The sequence below is a fragment of the Corvus cornix genome, chromosome 1 (assembly GCF_000738735.6).
Source record: "Corvus cornix cornix isolate S_Up_H32 chromosome 1, ASM73873v5, whole genome shotgun sequence".
Lineage (NCBI taxonomy): Eukaryota > Metazoa > Chordata > Aves > Passeriformes > Corvidae > Corvus > Corvus cornix.
Window position 1 is genome coordinate 37,781,383 of NC_046332.1, and position 13,191 is coordinate 37,794,573.

A 13,191-nucleotide genomic window follows, 5' to 3' on the forward strand; every position below is an offset into this window, starting at 1 on the left:
ATACCTTTTTTCCAAATCCACATTCTCATATTCAATACTAGTAAAAGGGGAATTTGGTAGAAAATGTCAGAATCCAACTTCATTGTTTACTACAGAAAAAAATACTCTTTTTTTAAAAGTGGAACTCTGAAATCCATTCCAGCTTCTGCATAAGGAACAATTCAGAAAGTGTAACACTATTTTCCTATCAATTAGCACTCAGTAAAACTGCACATTTCAGAGAATTGAAATACACAATGTCCCTAATTAGCTATAAGTTCCTATTAATAGACATTTGTCTCTGAAAAGATTATTACTGTGACCTGAAGAATTTACAGATGACAAGAGATAAAGGAAGGGCATAAGAAAAAGCAGCAGAAATGAAACATCTCATTAGAGGAGTAATCATAAATGTTATCTAACCCAACTGACCTTTGACCTACTTAGTTGTTATCAGCCAGTTCATCAGTTCATTGCTCTTACGTGTCACAGACTCAACTCTTGCAGAAAATGAAGGGGGGGGAACCACATAAGGACTCTGAACAATTTCAGGGAAGGCTCTCTGAATTAAAAATCATTGCCTGGGCTCATAAAAAAAGCCCTGCAGGTAGAAGGGACTGAAATAAGCTACTACTCAGAGGTGGGAAAATCACAGGGACTTCGTTAGAGCCATCACAAAGTATTACAGAACACGCAGGGTCAGAAAAACCTTGGTTAAGAATCTATGAAAGAGGACAATGAGGAGGAACCTGTGCAAGAGGTTATCAGAAACTGCACTTCTATTCTAGATGCCCAAGACCCCCAAGTACCCTGCAGGACACACATATTTAAAATGCACACACTTCCTCAGGCACAAATTTTATTCAAGCTGAACAGCTCAGCTGAAAAAGGTGCAAACCACCAGAGCTCCACTGCAGCCATCCCTAACTGAGGATAAAATAAAAACAGGAAAAGGATTTGGTGCCTGGGAGAACAGAAACAGCTGGGAGATGACAGACTAAGCAATTACCTTTACAGATTCATCATTTCAGAGCTCCCCAGTTGAAGGAAGTGGTTGTCAGTGCAAAGCACAGATAATTTCAGTGCCAGCACACGGCTCGCTGAGCACAGGGGTTTGCCAGCAGACTTCCCGCTGGTCACTCAGTGGGTAAACGCTCTCGCAGTCAGACCACGCTGGCCATCCTGTCTGTGCAGTTCGTTGTGCAGATATCCCGATTATAATGCAAGCTGAGGGGGGGAACAACCTAACAGTCCATCCAAACTCTTCATTTAGGTTTTAGTAAACTTTGTATTTCAAAAACATCTCAGTCTGCAGGGCTCATTTAATTCTAGACACTCCCAACAGCAATAGCACTGCGTCAGGAGCCACGGCCATCCTCACACCATCAGGTATCTGCATCATTCCCCCTGGAGCTGGTTTATAGCTGGACATAGGCTCTCCCTGCTCTGGGAACACGGGCCTTAGGGGAAAGTGCACTGCAAGGGCCTGCACTTGCTCACCTTAAGTGGTTTTCTTTTGTAAAGCAACTCTGGCTGGCAGCAGCACTCTGCAGGGGAGCAATACATGGGGGTAATGCAGGAAACACAGTCCCCTCTTTCACTGGCACCTCTGTGAAGAGTCCCACTGACTGGGACTATCCTTGTGCCGAAAGACTACGTGTGAGGGAAAGACTCAAGGAGTATTTAGTTTTCAGCACAGAAGTAGTTCCTGCCATGCTCCAGTGCACTGTAGCATCATGTTCTTCCTTGCTTGGCCTGCATTTAAGGAGCAGTGAAGAAACAGTTTTCAATCTCCTTCCCCAAAATCTTCTGAAGGTTAATGCCTATTGAATGCCTTAAAATATCTGGATGAGAAAGGGTTGTAGTAGAATACAGGGTCATGGAGGCATTTTGATGAGAATTTGTAGCTTGAGTTCCTAGAATTAAACTGCCCAAGCTGTGCTCACAGCTTCCTTCCAATGAGGGGATGGGGGCATGCCAAAGGACAGCACTTCACCTCAGCAAACAGATCAGAGACCAAAGTTACTTTTCCTTCCTTAATGAAAGAAATAATCAAGAGCTGTATGCAAAACCACCTATTTTTATTGCCACTTACACAGTTTCAAATATTGAACATTCAGATAAGCAATTATCTGTGTTTATGTAGTTTGTTATTAGTTACTTCACCATAACCTGGCAGAATCTCCCTTTCCAAATTCTGTAAGATTCCCTCCAGCAGATCTTGAAGTACTCACTTTGCATGGTGGCATCTCGCACCAAAAAGGAATTCTTTTTGAGTGAACTATATAGTGGTTGATGAAAAAATTATTATACAATGTAGGCTTTCACAATGTCACTTTTTTTTTCAAAATAATTTGAAGATTCCAGGTAAGACTTCTTTTATTCAAAAAATAAATATATCCTTTCTGAATCAAAGCACTTCATATGACATTAAGTACAAAGAAGAAATGTACTTCTTTGGAAGTTCTGAAATAGACATACAAGAGCTCATGGGAGCAACATTATCCATAACAGTGATAAAAGCTGAAAGCTGATTTTTTACAAATTTATAGCAGAACACGATTTCCTTTTACAATATAGAGCTTCAAACAGCTTTAAGAAAAACACCATTTTTAAAAGTCTGAAAGGCACATAACTGGACCATAAAACGTACTGGCACATTCACTAATACGTTTTATGTTACATTCCTAAAGAGTATCCACGGGACCCTAACCAAGAGAAAGACTGAAAATACCAGCAAGTTCCTTTGCAAAGTACTAAAAGAGTGGCAGAGAGTTCCTTTTGGCTCTTGGTAAAATTAATATCCCAAAGCTAGAGAGTCTGAAAAGCTGCATCATTCAGTTGTATTTGGACGAGTCGCTACATAAACAAACACAACAATCAGCAGTACTACGACAGCCAGCGTGGGAAGCACCACAGTGGTGATCTGTTGCCGGGCCTCTTGCATTGCCTGTTTTCTCTCCTTTTTATCTTTGGAGGTCTCTTTTTTGGGTTTTCCTCTAAGCTGCCTCATCCTCCTCTTTAGATCTTTTTTTTGCTGAAATGTGGGACCAAAGGGTGTGGAACAGCAGAAAATTGTCCAAGGTCTTTTGAAACAAGAGGCTGAAGAATTCCTTTTCCGTTGAGTGGCTGGCTGTGCAAGAAACTGCAATAGAAAAAAAAAAACAATTCTTTTGAGCAAGATCTACACACATTCCAGTCATTAAAACCATTTGCAGCTCCACGTGGTAAATCTTTCTTCCAATGGAAAGTGGAAGAAAGCTTCTTTCTTCCAGTGCAGCTTCTTTCAAGGAAACAGAACCATGGCGTTCAGCTCATCCACGTAACACTTCCCCCCAAAAAACCAGAGCCATATCAGCCCAAGAACTTGCACTCTGTTAAGCCAGAAACAAAGCCTGGCACCATATATTTTATCCTCCAAGGCAAACAAGGTAACACAGCTAAAAGTTTAATAATATGAATTAGTCTTGCATCAACACAGGGTCCCGGCTGCCCCTCCTTGAAATAGCACCAAGCTCCCTGCTCAGGGGCTATGGCTCCCCACAAACCTGCAGAATGAGGAGGGGCAAGCACACACCCTGCCACAAGAGTTTATCATCCACAACAGGTATTTATTGGCATAAAGGGTACTCCAACAGGAAGAAATGGGGAGAAAGAGCTGCTTAATTTAATACTTCTGGTTCTGCTGCCATAGAACAAAGTCTAAATCATAACATGACTCAGTGCTGTCCTCTTATTGCAGCTGATATTGACGAAAAAAAGCCCAAGCAATAACTAGTCTGCTAACAAATCACTGGTGTAGACAAGCAGTCATCAATAAAGTGGAAGGTAGTTGTTCTAAAGCATCTCCTAGACATTTTTTAAATACAGAAGAATCTATAATGTGAGATTAGCAAAAACACAGCATGGTATGAAAGCCTCTCTGGAAGGAGTATTAGCAGGTCCTTAGTATTTCCATACCCAAAATTTTTGCCCTTGAGCTGCCTAGAGCTGTGCAATTCCCTGACTGTGCAGCAAGGGTGGATGCCAGCCATTGCTTGTATTCTTCTCCACCACATCCCCCAGTTCTGCTGTGGCACAACAGCTGGACACAGGCCATGTGAGTTGAACTGAAGTAAATTACGAACTCAGGTTTTTCCATCACTCTAATATACTTGGAAGAAAATATATGTAGAAATTAGTGGGTTACTGCATCTTCCTCTTTTCTTTCCCTCTTCTTTATATCAAAATATAAAGATGATTTTGATGTGCTGCTTGCTGTAGGTGAGAAGCATGTGTCAACAAGCACAGCTGCAAAGCTCAGTTCACCCCAGACAATTTCCTCTTGATATGAAATCTCTGGTCGATGCTGAAAGTTGTCTTATGACTACTTCTTTAAAAAACAAGAGGAGGTTTCACTGAGAGTGGGATGCTTTCTGTTGGTGTTACCACTCAATCTCATTTGTTACCCTGATCACAAAAGCAAAACGGAACTAAGAACACTCACATACAAAACAAGAATCCTCACCTAAAGGTTATGTGCTGCTACAAAGGACTTTTCATCCTTTCTCACAGGTAACAACCTGCCTGCTGTGAATCTCATCCAGGCAATTACTTTGCATCATTTAAGGTACAATGTGGAATAACTCTGCTAAACTTGAACCAATGGAAGCGATCAAACTATCACAGCAACCCTGTGGTACCAGACAACCAGCAACAAGGCAAAGCATCAATACTTGTGGCTTTATATGGTCCATCCTGAATACAATCTAAACAAATAAACAAAACCAAAACAACAATAAAAATCCCCACTCCCAACAGAAAAAAAGGGTCAAGCATGACAAGATCTCAGTGTTCAGCTGGATTCATCAATCCTGCATCCCCTGTACACACACCCTTCAGGAAGTCTTCTGATCATGAACTTCGCAAATTCAGCTTGCACTCTGAAGCAAACCTTCATTTCGGTTTTGATACAGCAGGAAAGGGAAATTTTGGTGCCTGAGATATTTTTCAAAAGAGGAAACAATAAAGTTCAAATCTTAAGAAGAATCAATTCCTTCTGAACACTGCGGCATTAGAATTAAAATATGTAACAGATCTAGAGACCAGAAGTGGTCAATGAACTTCCTGAGGGGGAGGTAAACAGGAACTGGATAGAGCAACCACACAACACCCTGTTCCAATCTTTTAATCTATGGGACTACTTAATTTTTAAACTTTTGTAACCTTCTTCTCAGAAAATCCTCAACTCTCTCCCTGACTCAGGGCAGAGCTTTTGGTATTACACCTTCTGCAAGCCATAGGTTTCTGGTCTGGTGTTGTTTTTTATCACTTCTCTAATTAACTCCTGAATTTCCTCTGGAGCAAAACCAAATCTTTTATCCCTTCCATTTCCATTCCCTCTCCTGCTCTGGTCACAAGATTCATTACCAAACTCTAGAAAAACTACTATGCAAAATAAAGTTTTACATTTGTTCTCCAGCATAATTAGCCAACCAGAGCATTTCAGGCTGTATTTTGGTATTATTTTCTGTTTCCACTGTTAATGTACGTCTGCGGGTTTTGTATCTGGATTACCCACAAGACCCAAGAAGTGATGGACAGCAAAAGCCTCTGGGAACAAAGAGGAGTTGCCATGAAACCAATCTCTCTAACAATAAATGTATGTCTTGTTCTGTGCAGCATCACTTACTACCCAGACATTAAAAACACCAGGATAGTTTTTTAAAATCTCTTTTGAATGAATATTTCATTCTGAAGCAGAATGATACCAAGTTAATTACATACACTGGCTAACATCTGATGGCTTAGAACAGAAAGCCTTCCTGCCAACGTCAGCACCACTTGAATTGCAAGCTGACACTCTCCAGTTTGGGAATCTGGCATCAATCTCCAAATAAGTTTCCAGCAGACTGTGTTACTTGGCTTTGCTACTGGTAGAGATGGACTCACACAGAAACTGGCCCAGAGTTTTCAAAGAAATGAGCCTTAGGGTTCATCTTAACTGAACCATAAAATGGAAGTGGGGAATCTCTGCAAGTTGCTGCCAGGGTCCTGCTGCCGCCAGGTGCCCGGCCGTGACTGCCAGGATTGGACATTTGCTGCAAGAAACAACACTTCCCCACAGGAAAAGTCCAGGATGTTGTAGATTCTGCTATGTTCATCCTGGAATGAAACAGCCCTGAAAAGCCAGTGCTCAGCTGGATATGAGGAAACTCTACAGCCCATGTTGTACAAGCACATTAAGAGTGCCACGGCTATCCCCTTCCACTGCCAAGCCTCTTACCAGCCCCCGTGGACTCCACTGACTACTGAAAATTATGGGAAGAAAGAAACAGATCCATAACGCACATCAAGGCACTGACAGGGGCAGGATTACAAAATTAGGGTCTTGTTCCCTGTGGCGTGCACAGTCCATGAGAACAAATGATCTGACATTACTGAGCTACATCCTCCCTCATCCAGCAACCACCCTGCTTGTGCTCAGGGAAGGCTGAATGCCAGTGAAGAGAGGAAGGAAGAAATACAGCATTGGGATGGGTGTAATTAACAGTCTCATTAGCACTGCTCATTTAAAACATCTCAGAGCAAGTCACTATCAAAAGGTCAATGAGAAAGTGATGTCCCACAGGTACTTCAGTCTTGTGCAAACTCTTACCTTAGACCAGCTGCAGAAGAACTGGAAGCCCACCTTTCCTCTTCAGACAGAAGCTGAGTCTCCTTTTCATGCCAGTCTCCCCTGAACAGGGCAGGGCTCACTGCCACAGGCTGCACACATCCCATCCTCCTAAGGCTGCTTCCCGTTGCTATGAACTGCTCCACTGGCCCAAACATCTGCTCAGGGGGGGGAAGTGATCACCAAACTGGTTCAACTACTGCCCTAACTGGAAAGTCAGCAACTCCCTCAACTGGGACACAAGTAGAACAGCAACAGAAGGGATTAACAGACTGTAGAAGAGTCTAAAACCTGTAGTCCACAACACTGTGACAGCAGCCTGGCACTACCCAGACATGGTAACTTCACCTTACTTTTATCAATTTTGAAATTTCGAATTCGATAATAAAATTGCATGGGGTGATGAGGTTATTTTTAAGTTCACTATAGCAAAGTTTCCCCCAAAAGCAGGAACTTGCTGGCTAGAAAGAAACAATCTTGATTGCCAACTCAAGAAAATGAGTGTTGACTTGGTAAAATTATTTGAAACACCCATCTCACAGAGCCTACTGCAGCTTGATACTGAAGAGCTAAGGTTTCCAGAAGAAAAAAAAATTAAAAATTTTCAGGTTACTGAGGAGAAACCTAAAGACATTGTTCTTCAATATAATACAAATTCACAAATTTAGTATTGTGGCTTGCCTACTAGAGCAATTACATTCCCCCTTGCCCATCATCCACGTTGCTTTTATATACAAAAGTGCTCTTCATTCTGTCTTCTGGGTTCAGTTACTCTGAATTGTTTCTGCAGAGCTAACATCAAAACCTGAAAACATGAATTGGTGGACTGAGTCACTGAAGTCACTCATATCACTGCTGAAGTATTTGCCAGCATCTTACAGCAAGTCAATTGCGGCTAAGCAGGGGTAGTTTTATACCAGTAGTCTGTAGTGGAACCTGTAGGGACTGGTATCCTTCAAAACATACCAGCAGTCTTCCAACCAGATCAATGGCAGTCTGTTGGCTCCTTTTTTTTTTGGTAAAATTAACCCTGACCCTCAGTAACTTGCAGTTAAAAGCTCCTCACACCACACATGGCTATTCCTGCGAGGTTGAATGGCAGCCTTGACTCCGGCTACGCCAGTGCTCATGGAGTATTGCAAATTTGCATATCCTTCCACATGCAACACATGCACAAAAGATTTTGTTTATCTGCACTTAGGGTAATTGCATGTCTCGATGTCTAACGAACTTACTATCACCAACCTTACAGCATGAATGTATTAACCATGTTAAACTGACTAATTTTTCTCCAAATCCAAAATTACAAGTGTTTGCAAGCCAATTTGGATCAACCTGGCTTCATGATCCTGCTACCAACACTGCAACATTGCTGGAACAGCAAAACAACTTGAAATTCAAACAAACAATCTGACAGGAATTAATTTTTGTAATTTAAATTTTCCCTTAGGGGCATGGATGTTACTGAGACATTAAAAATAAAATCAAACAACAAACCAGCAGACAATCTGGACACACAGTATTCAGACTGCCTGCCAGCAGTTGGAAAAAAAGACACAAGACATCTAAGCAGACAATACTCTTCAGATTATTTGAGTATTAAAAAGCCCCCAAACCAGTAGTTCCCAATCACCAAGCCATGCCAGCATCAGAGTTGAGAAGACCCCAAACCAATCAAGCTTATCAGCTTGTTATTTCATTTTGCTGCTGGGCTGATTACTTGAGGGTCGTGCAGCCAGAGCTGCTGCATGGAGGCTGGAAAAACCATTGGGCCCAAGAGCTGGAAAGAGAAGGAGGTAGAGACCCAAGGGGCAAAAGGAAGCCTGGTCAGCAGAGAACCACTGCTCAGCACTGTGTGGTCATTAAAACAGGAGTACTCCCCAACCTCTGACAAAGATCATCCTTCCCACCAGTGAAACAGGACTGTTCCTTGAGTGCTGCTGAAGCCCCAGGCCACGGCACAGAGCCCTCTCCTTGCGCAGTCCCAGCAGAATGGACACAGGGGCTCTGTGCAGCCACAGCAGCAGTGTAGGGCCTCCTACACACAAGGCTTTAATGCCCTTTACCTCACAGAACTTCAGCTTCCCTGCAGCCGAGCCAGTGGCCACTGCAAGGAAATGGCAGCTCCTGACAGAGCAGAAGGAACCCTGACACGCTGCCTCAGCCAGCATGGGGAGCCCAGAACCCACAAATCAGCTGAAGTGCTATCATTCCTACTTCTATCCTTAATAAAAGTGGGGTCCAAGCAACAGAGATGCATTATTTCCTACCTTTGAAACCCGGCAAATGTTTTGGGTTTTTTTAATGAATGACTGAACTGCATGTAACACTGTAACACAAACCATGGGTACTATTTAATAAAGGCCAAGTCTTATTTTAGGCTACCCCACAGAATCACAGTATCAGCTGGATTGGAAAAGGCCTCTGAGATCACTGACTCCAACCTATGACCAGACATCCCCGTGTCAAACAGACCATGGCACTAAATGCCATATACAGTTTTTTCTTAAACACCTCCAGTGACTGTGGCTCCACCTCCCTGGGCAGCCCATTCTAATATCTAATCACCCTTTCTGAGAAGAAATTCTCCCTACTGAGAGCTTGAACCTCCCCGGTGCAACTTAACACTGTGTCCTCTTGTCCTGTCACTGGTTGTCTCGGAGAAGAGACCAACCCCCACCTGGCTACAACCTCTTCCCTGCTAATTGTAGAGAGTGATAAGGTCACCCTTGAGCCGCCTCTTCTCCAGGCTTCTTCTCCATGGAACACAGATTTATTTATCATTACTCTGTAACTGATTTTACCTTGAGGTGACATACCACATTTTGGATGGGGAATTTTCTTTCATGAAACTCTAAGGTGTGTCCCTTGCAGGAATAGCATCAGCAAGGTCACCGATTTCTAAGGTGATTTGGCCAGATTAGACATGCAACTAAATGGGAATTTTGAAAAGTATTTCAGTAGGAGTCTGGAACGGATGTGCAAGCAAGAATACCGGTGCATGGAGCTCTAGATGAGGTCTCCACAGAGTACAGTTCTGCACACAGCATTTCTATCCACCCAGGGTCAACTCTGTTTACTCTGTTTTTGTTTTGGCAGACGGGAGAAAATAACAACCCTTACATCTTCTCTGAAGAACATCTTCATCGCTTTGTGTGGCTATTACCCAGGTAGAACTTGCAGGAGCACATGGACCAGTTTGCACCCATCTCCCATGCAGAGACAGAAGCTAAACTTGCCCCGGTGTTTGTGTCAGACCCATTAGGCACCCAGTGCCTTACAAGCCTGGCTCTATGTAGGAAGCTTTTTGGGAAGAAAAAAAAGCAAAAAAGCTTGACTTTAACAGTTTTTACACAACTGCAATAGTAATTGTCCAGCAGTACTTCCATCACATTCAAGCACAATTACTATACTTCACTTTTAACACTAAATGAAAAATTACAGTTTAAAAAATCTTCATTATTTGACCGGTTCTATGCAATCACTTGTGTGGGTGACAGAGCAAAGATTTGCCAATTTGACCAAGAGTGCTGAACCCTAAAGATTGGGCCTGCCCAAAGGATTAGCAAAACACTTCAATCCTAGTCACATCCTCCATCCCTCTCCCAAACCTCCCCGACAACCCACTCTGAGCAACACAAAAGCAGCTCCGTGATGAAGTGAATATTCCAGCTACAGAAGAGTTTCTTATGGTACTGAAACACAGTTCTGTGCAAGCACTAAAAAGGGGAACTTATTATCAATTGCTTAAAAAAATCCCAATTTTTAATTTGTACAAGCCATCCCCTAACAAAATGATCAATGACCGCAGCAACAGCCAAAAAAAAAAACTTTCCTTCTCCATGATCAAAATGCTCTGGGTCACCCACTCCTTTTAAACTGAAGCTGCACAGAACTGATGCATACCTGAAGATAATGCTTGCAATGCTAAATTTGAGCTCTTCTCTTTCAGTGACACTGTCATGATTTCAGAGTCTGTTAAAAATGAAGAAAAGCATTAAGAGAAAAATTTTTTGCTCTGTGAAAAATGGATTTTCACGTTACAGCATGAGGCCAATTCTTAATATCATAAAAATTTACCTCAGTCTATTTGACTGTAGCAAAGAATTACAATTAGCAAATCAAAAGAACCCTGTTTTCAAGGGTGAAAGCTTTTAATTATACATGTAGCAATATGGAAATATTAAGATTCTGTTTGAAGTCAGTTTAACATTATTTTTTAGTGAGAGGTCGTGGCTTTTTTTCTAAAGCTGAATTGACCCATCATTACTGCAACATCACATTTACTGTAAATGCAGCTTTGAGAGTCTCCAAACTACTCACAGCATTTGGAAAATGAAAGCCATCACTGAATGCTGCCAGAAAGTCAGAGAGAGCAAAGCTGCCAAAGGAGAAAGCTATTTCTATATGATTTTCACAGTTCTAAGGACTCGGGTATAGCGAGCAATCTCCATTAGAAACAAAGAGCCAAGGATCTCAGCATTTGGGGAGGCATTGTTAAACAGAGGCGAGGAGATGTGCAGTGCCATCCTATCTGCCCTGAATGCAGCAAAGAAACTTAGCAGAATGCAATTAAAACAAAATAAATAAAAAGGCAACTTCTTTCGCTCCATGAACAGGTGGATAAATAACCCGTATTTTTCCTGGTAGAGAACCAACATCACGACAACTTTTCTAACAGGCAGTCCAATGAAGAAATACAACTAATGTTTACTGAAAACACAAGAAAAATAAGCATGTAATTTCTGCCACTGCATGAATTCAAGTCCTAGGGGAGGCTGTAAAAGAAGAGCTTGCCATTCATATCTTTACAACTACAGATGATCTTGCACATAAATGCATTAAACCACAATGCCTAGCATATGACTTGGTATTATGTGTTTGCTCAGCTGTTTTCATAAAAGGTAATTTTCTCAGCTGTTCCTGACAAGGCTCCTTTGGATACAAAATATTTATCTTTCCACTGTATTTACAGAAATTCAGTCAGTTTCTAAACAGCTACACTAAATAAATAATAAACTAGTCACTAGTGCCAGAGCTCCTCAAAATTTAAGTGCTGCTTTCCCAGACCAACCCCCAGAGTCTGGCATCCGCCAAAACGGGCAGCAACAGGATCTGTTGTGAAAACGATGTTTCTGTTTTCCAGTCCAGCTGCGTCAGCCCACCCAGACCTCGAGTGTCACTGCCCACACCTCAAGATGAACTGTCACCAGAGGGTAGCAGCGCTCATCTTCTGAAATGATGACGACCTAGATGGGAAACACACTCTTCCTACATGAGGTCTGGTTGTTGCTTCCCCTGCTCAAACTAAGGGGTTCCCAACACAGTCACTCAGTGAGACAGCATCACTATAAACGCGTTTGAGACAGATCCCCGAGGCATGTGCCAGGCACAATGCCAGCAAGTCCGAAGCCTGATGTTACAGTTTTGTAATGCAAACAGGGAGCTGAGGGACCGTCATTGCTTTTCATTACGATTCTACTGTCTTTAAAACTTCGGCACTGAAAACTCAGTCCAGGCTAAAGACTGGCAGGCATTAAACCCATGCCCAAAGCAAGCAAGGATGGAATTTAAATCTAAAACCACAGAAACCAGAGGTAAGAGCTGAGCCTAGGCGGCAGGGGTGTGTGTGTACGTGTGTGCTCTGGAGAGGGGAAGGATGCAGAGTGACTGAGAGAAAAGCTGGAAGAACAGTCCCAAGATAGCAGAAATCTGGAACATCCAGAAATGTGTACTTCCTGACCACAAGACAATCTGTGTATGTGTCACAGTATGCAGGATCAAAGCTATTTGTGAAACAGTTTGTTTCTTCAGAAGGCACAAAGGGAAATCTCACTCTTCCAGCTCAAACATACAGAACTATCTGGCACAGGAATAAGCAAGATGGGTGTGTACCTGGGTTCCTGAAATTCACCCTGACAGTCCCACAGGGGAAACTGGACAGCACTGCACTGGCAACAGCACTTACGATTTTATTCTATACAGTAGCTTAGACGTATTCACAGATTTAAAGCAAGCCTGATGCAATGCCAGAACACACTGAATGATGGGTTCAGATCTCAAACTCATCCCCTTCGGGGCTTGTCTGAAGTTCTGGTTTTTCAAGCTTTTCTTGGCACAGACAGTTTTCCAGTAGGAGGCTGAGGAAAGACTGCTGGCAACATGCCTGTCTCTCCCTGCTTCTAGATGTGCCAGGGAAGGACTGCATTACACTAGAGAGCAACTAAATCACACAGCAATCAACCCAAATACAACCGATGAAGTGGGTACCTGTGTTACTCCCCTCTTGACTTGCTTTCCAAGCTTTATTTTAGAGCTCTTGCAGTGCTGCCATTTGGCAGATTTCACTCCCACCTCTGCTGCCTTCTACACACTCTCATTTGATCTGGATAATCAAGTCATCAGTGAATGAAATAAGAGCTTCCACCTTACATTGGAAGAGCACTACAGGTTTAGGCTAAAGCTCTTCCTCCAGCAGCCAGAAATCTGCATCTTTCCCTGACACTGCTGGAGCTGCCTGAAGCCACAGAGTGTCCAGCTGCAGACGTCCTTGGGGG

At 42.6% G+C, this 13,191-nt stretch overlaps 1 protein-coding gene across 4 annotated transcripts in view; it reads right to left on the reverse strand.

The window, feature by feature from the left end:
• Positions 1-2,039: 2,039 nt before the first annotated feature.
• SMCO4 (single-pass membrane protein with coiled-coil domains 4) overlaps positions 2,040-13,191 on the reverse strand; it is a 29,289-nt gene continuing 18,137 nt past the window's right edge. For all 4 annotated transcript variants that reach the window (XM_039563256.1, XM_039563253.1, XM_010400650.3 and 1 more), the window contains one exon: positions 2,040-3,124. In XM_039563256.1, coding sequence (XP_039419190.1) covers positions 2,813-2,992 — 180 coding nt within the window. In that variant the 5' untranslated portion in view covers positions 2,993-3,124 and the 3' untranslated portion in view covers positions 2,040-2,812. The remainder of the gene's footprint in view (positions 3,125-13,191) is intronic.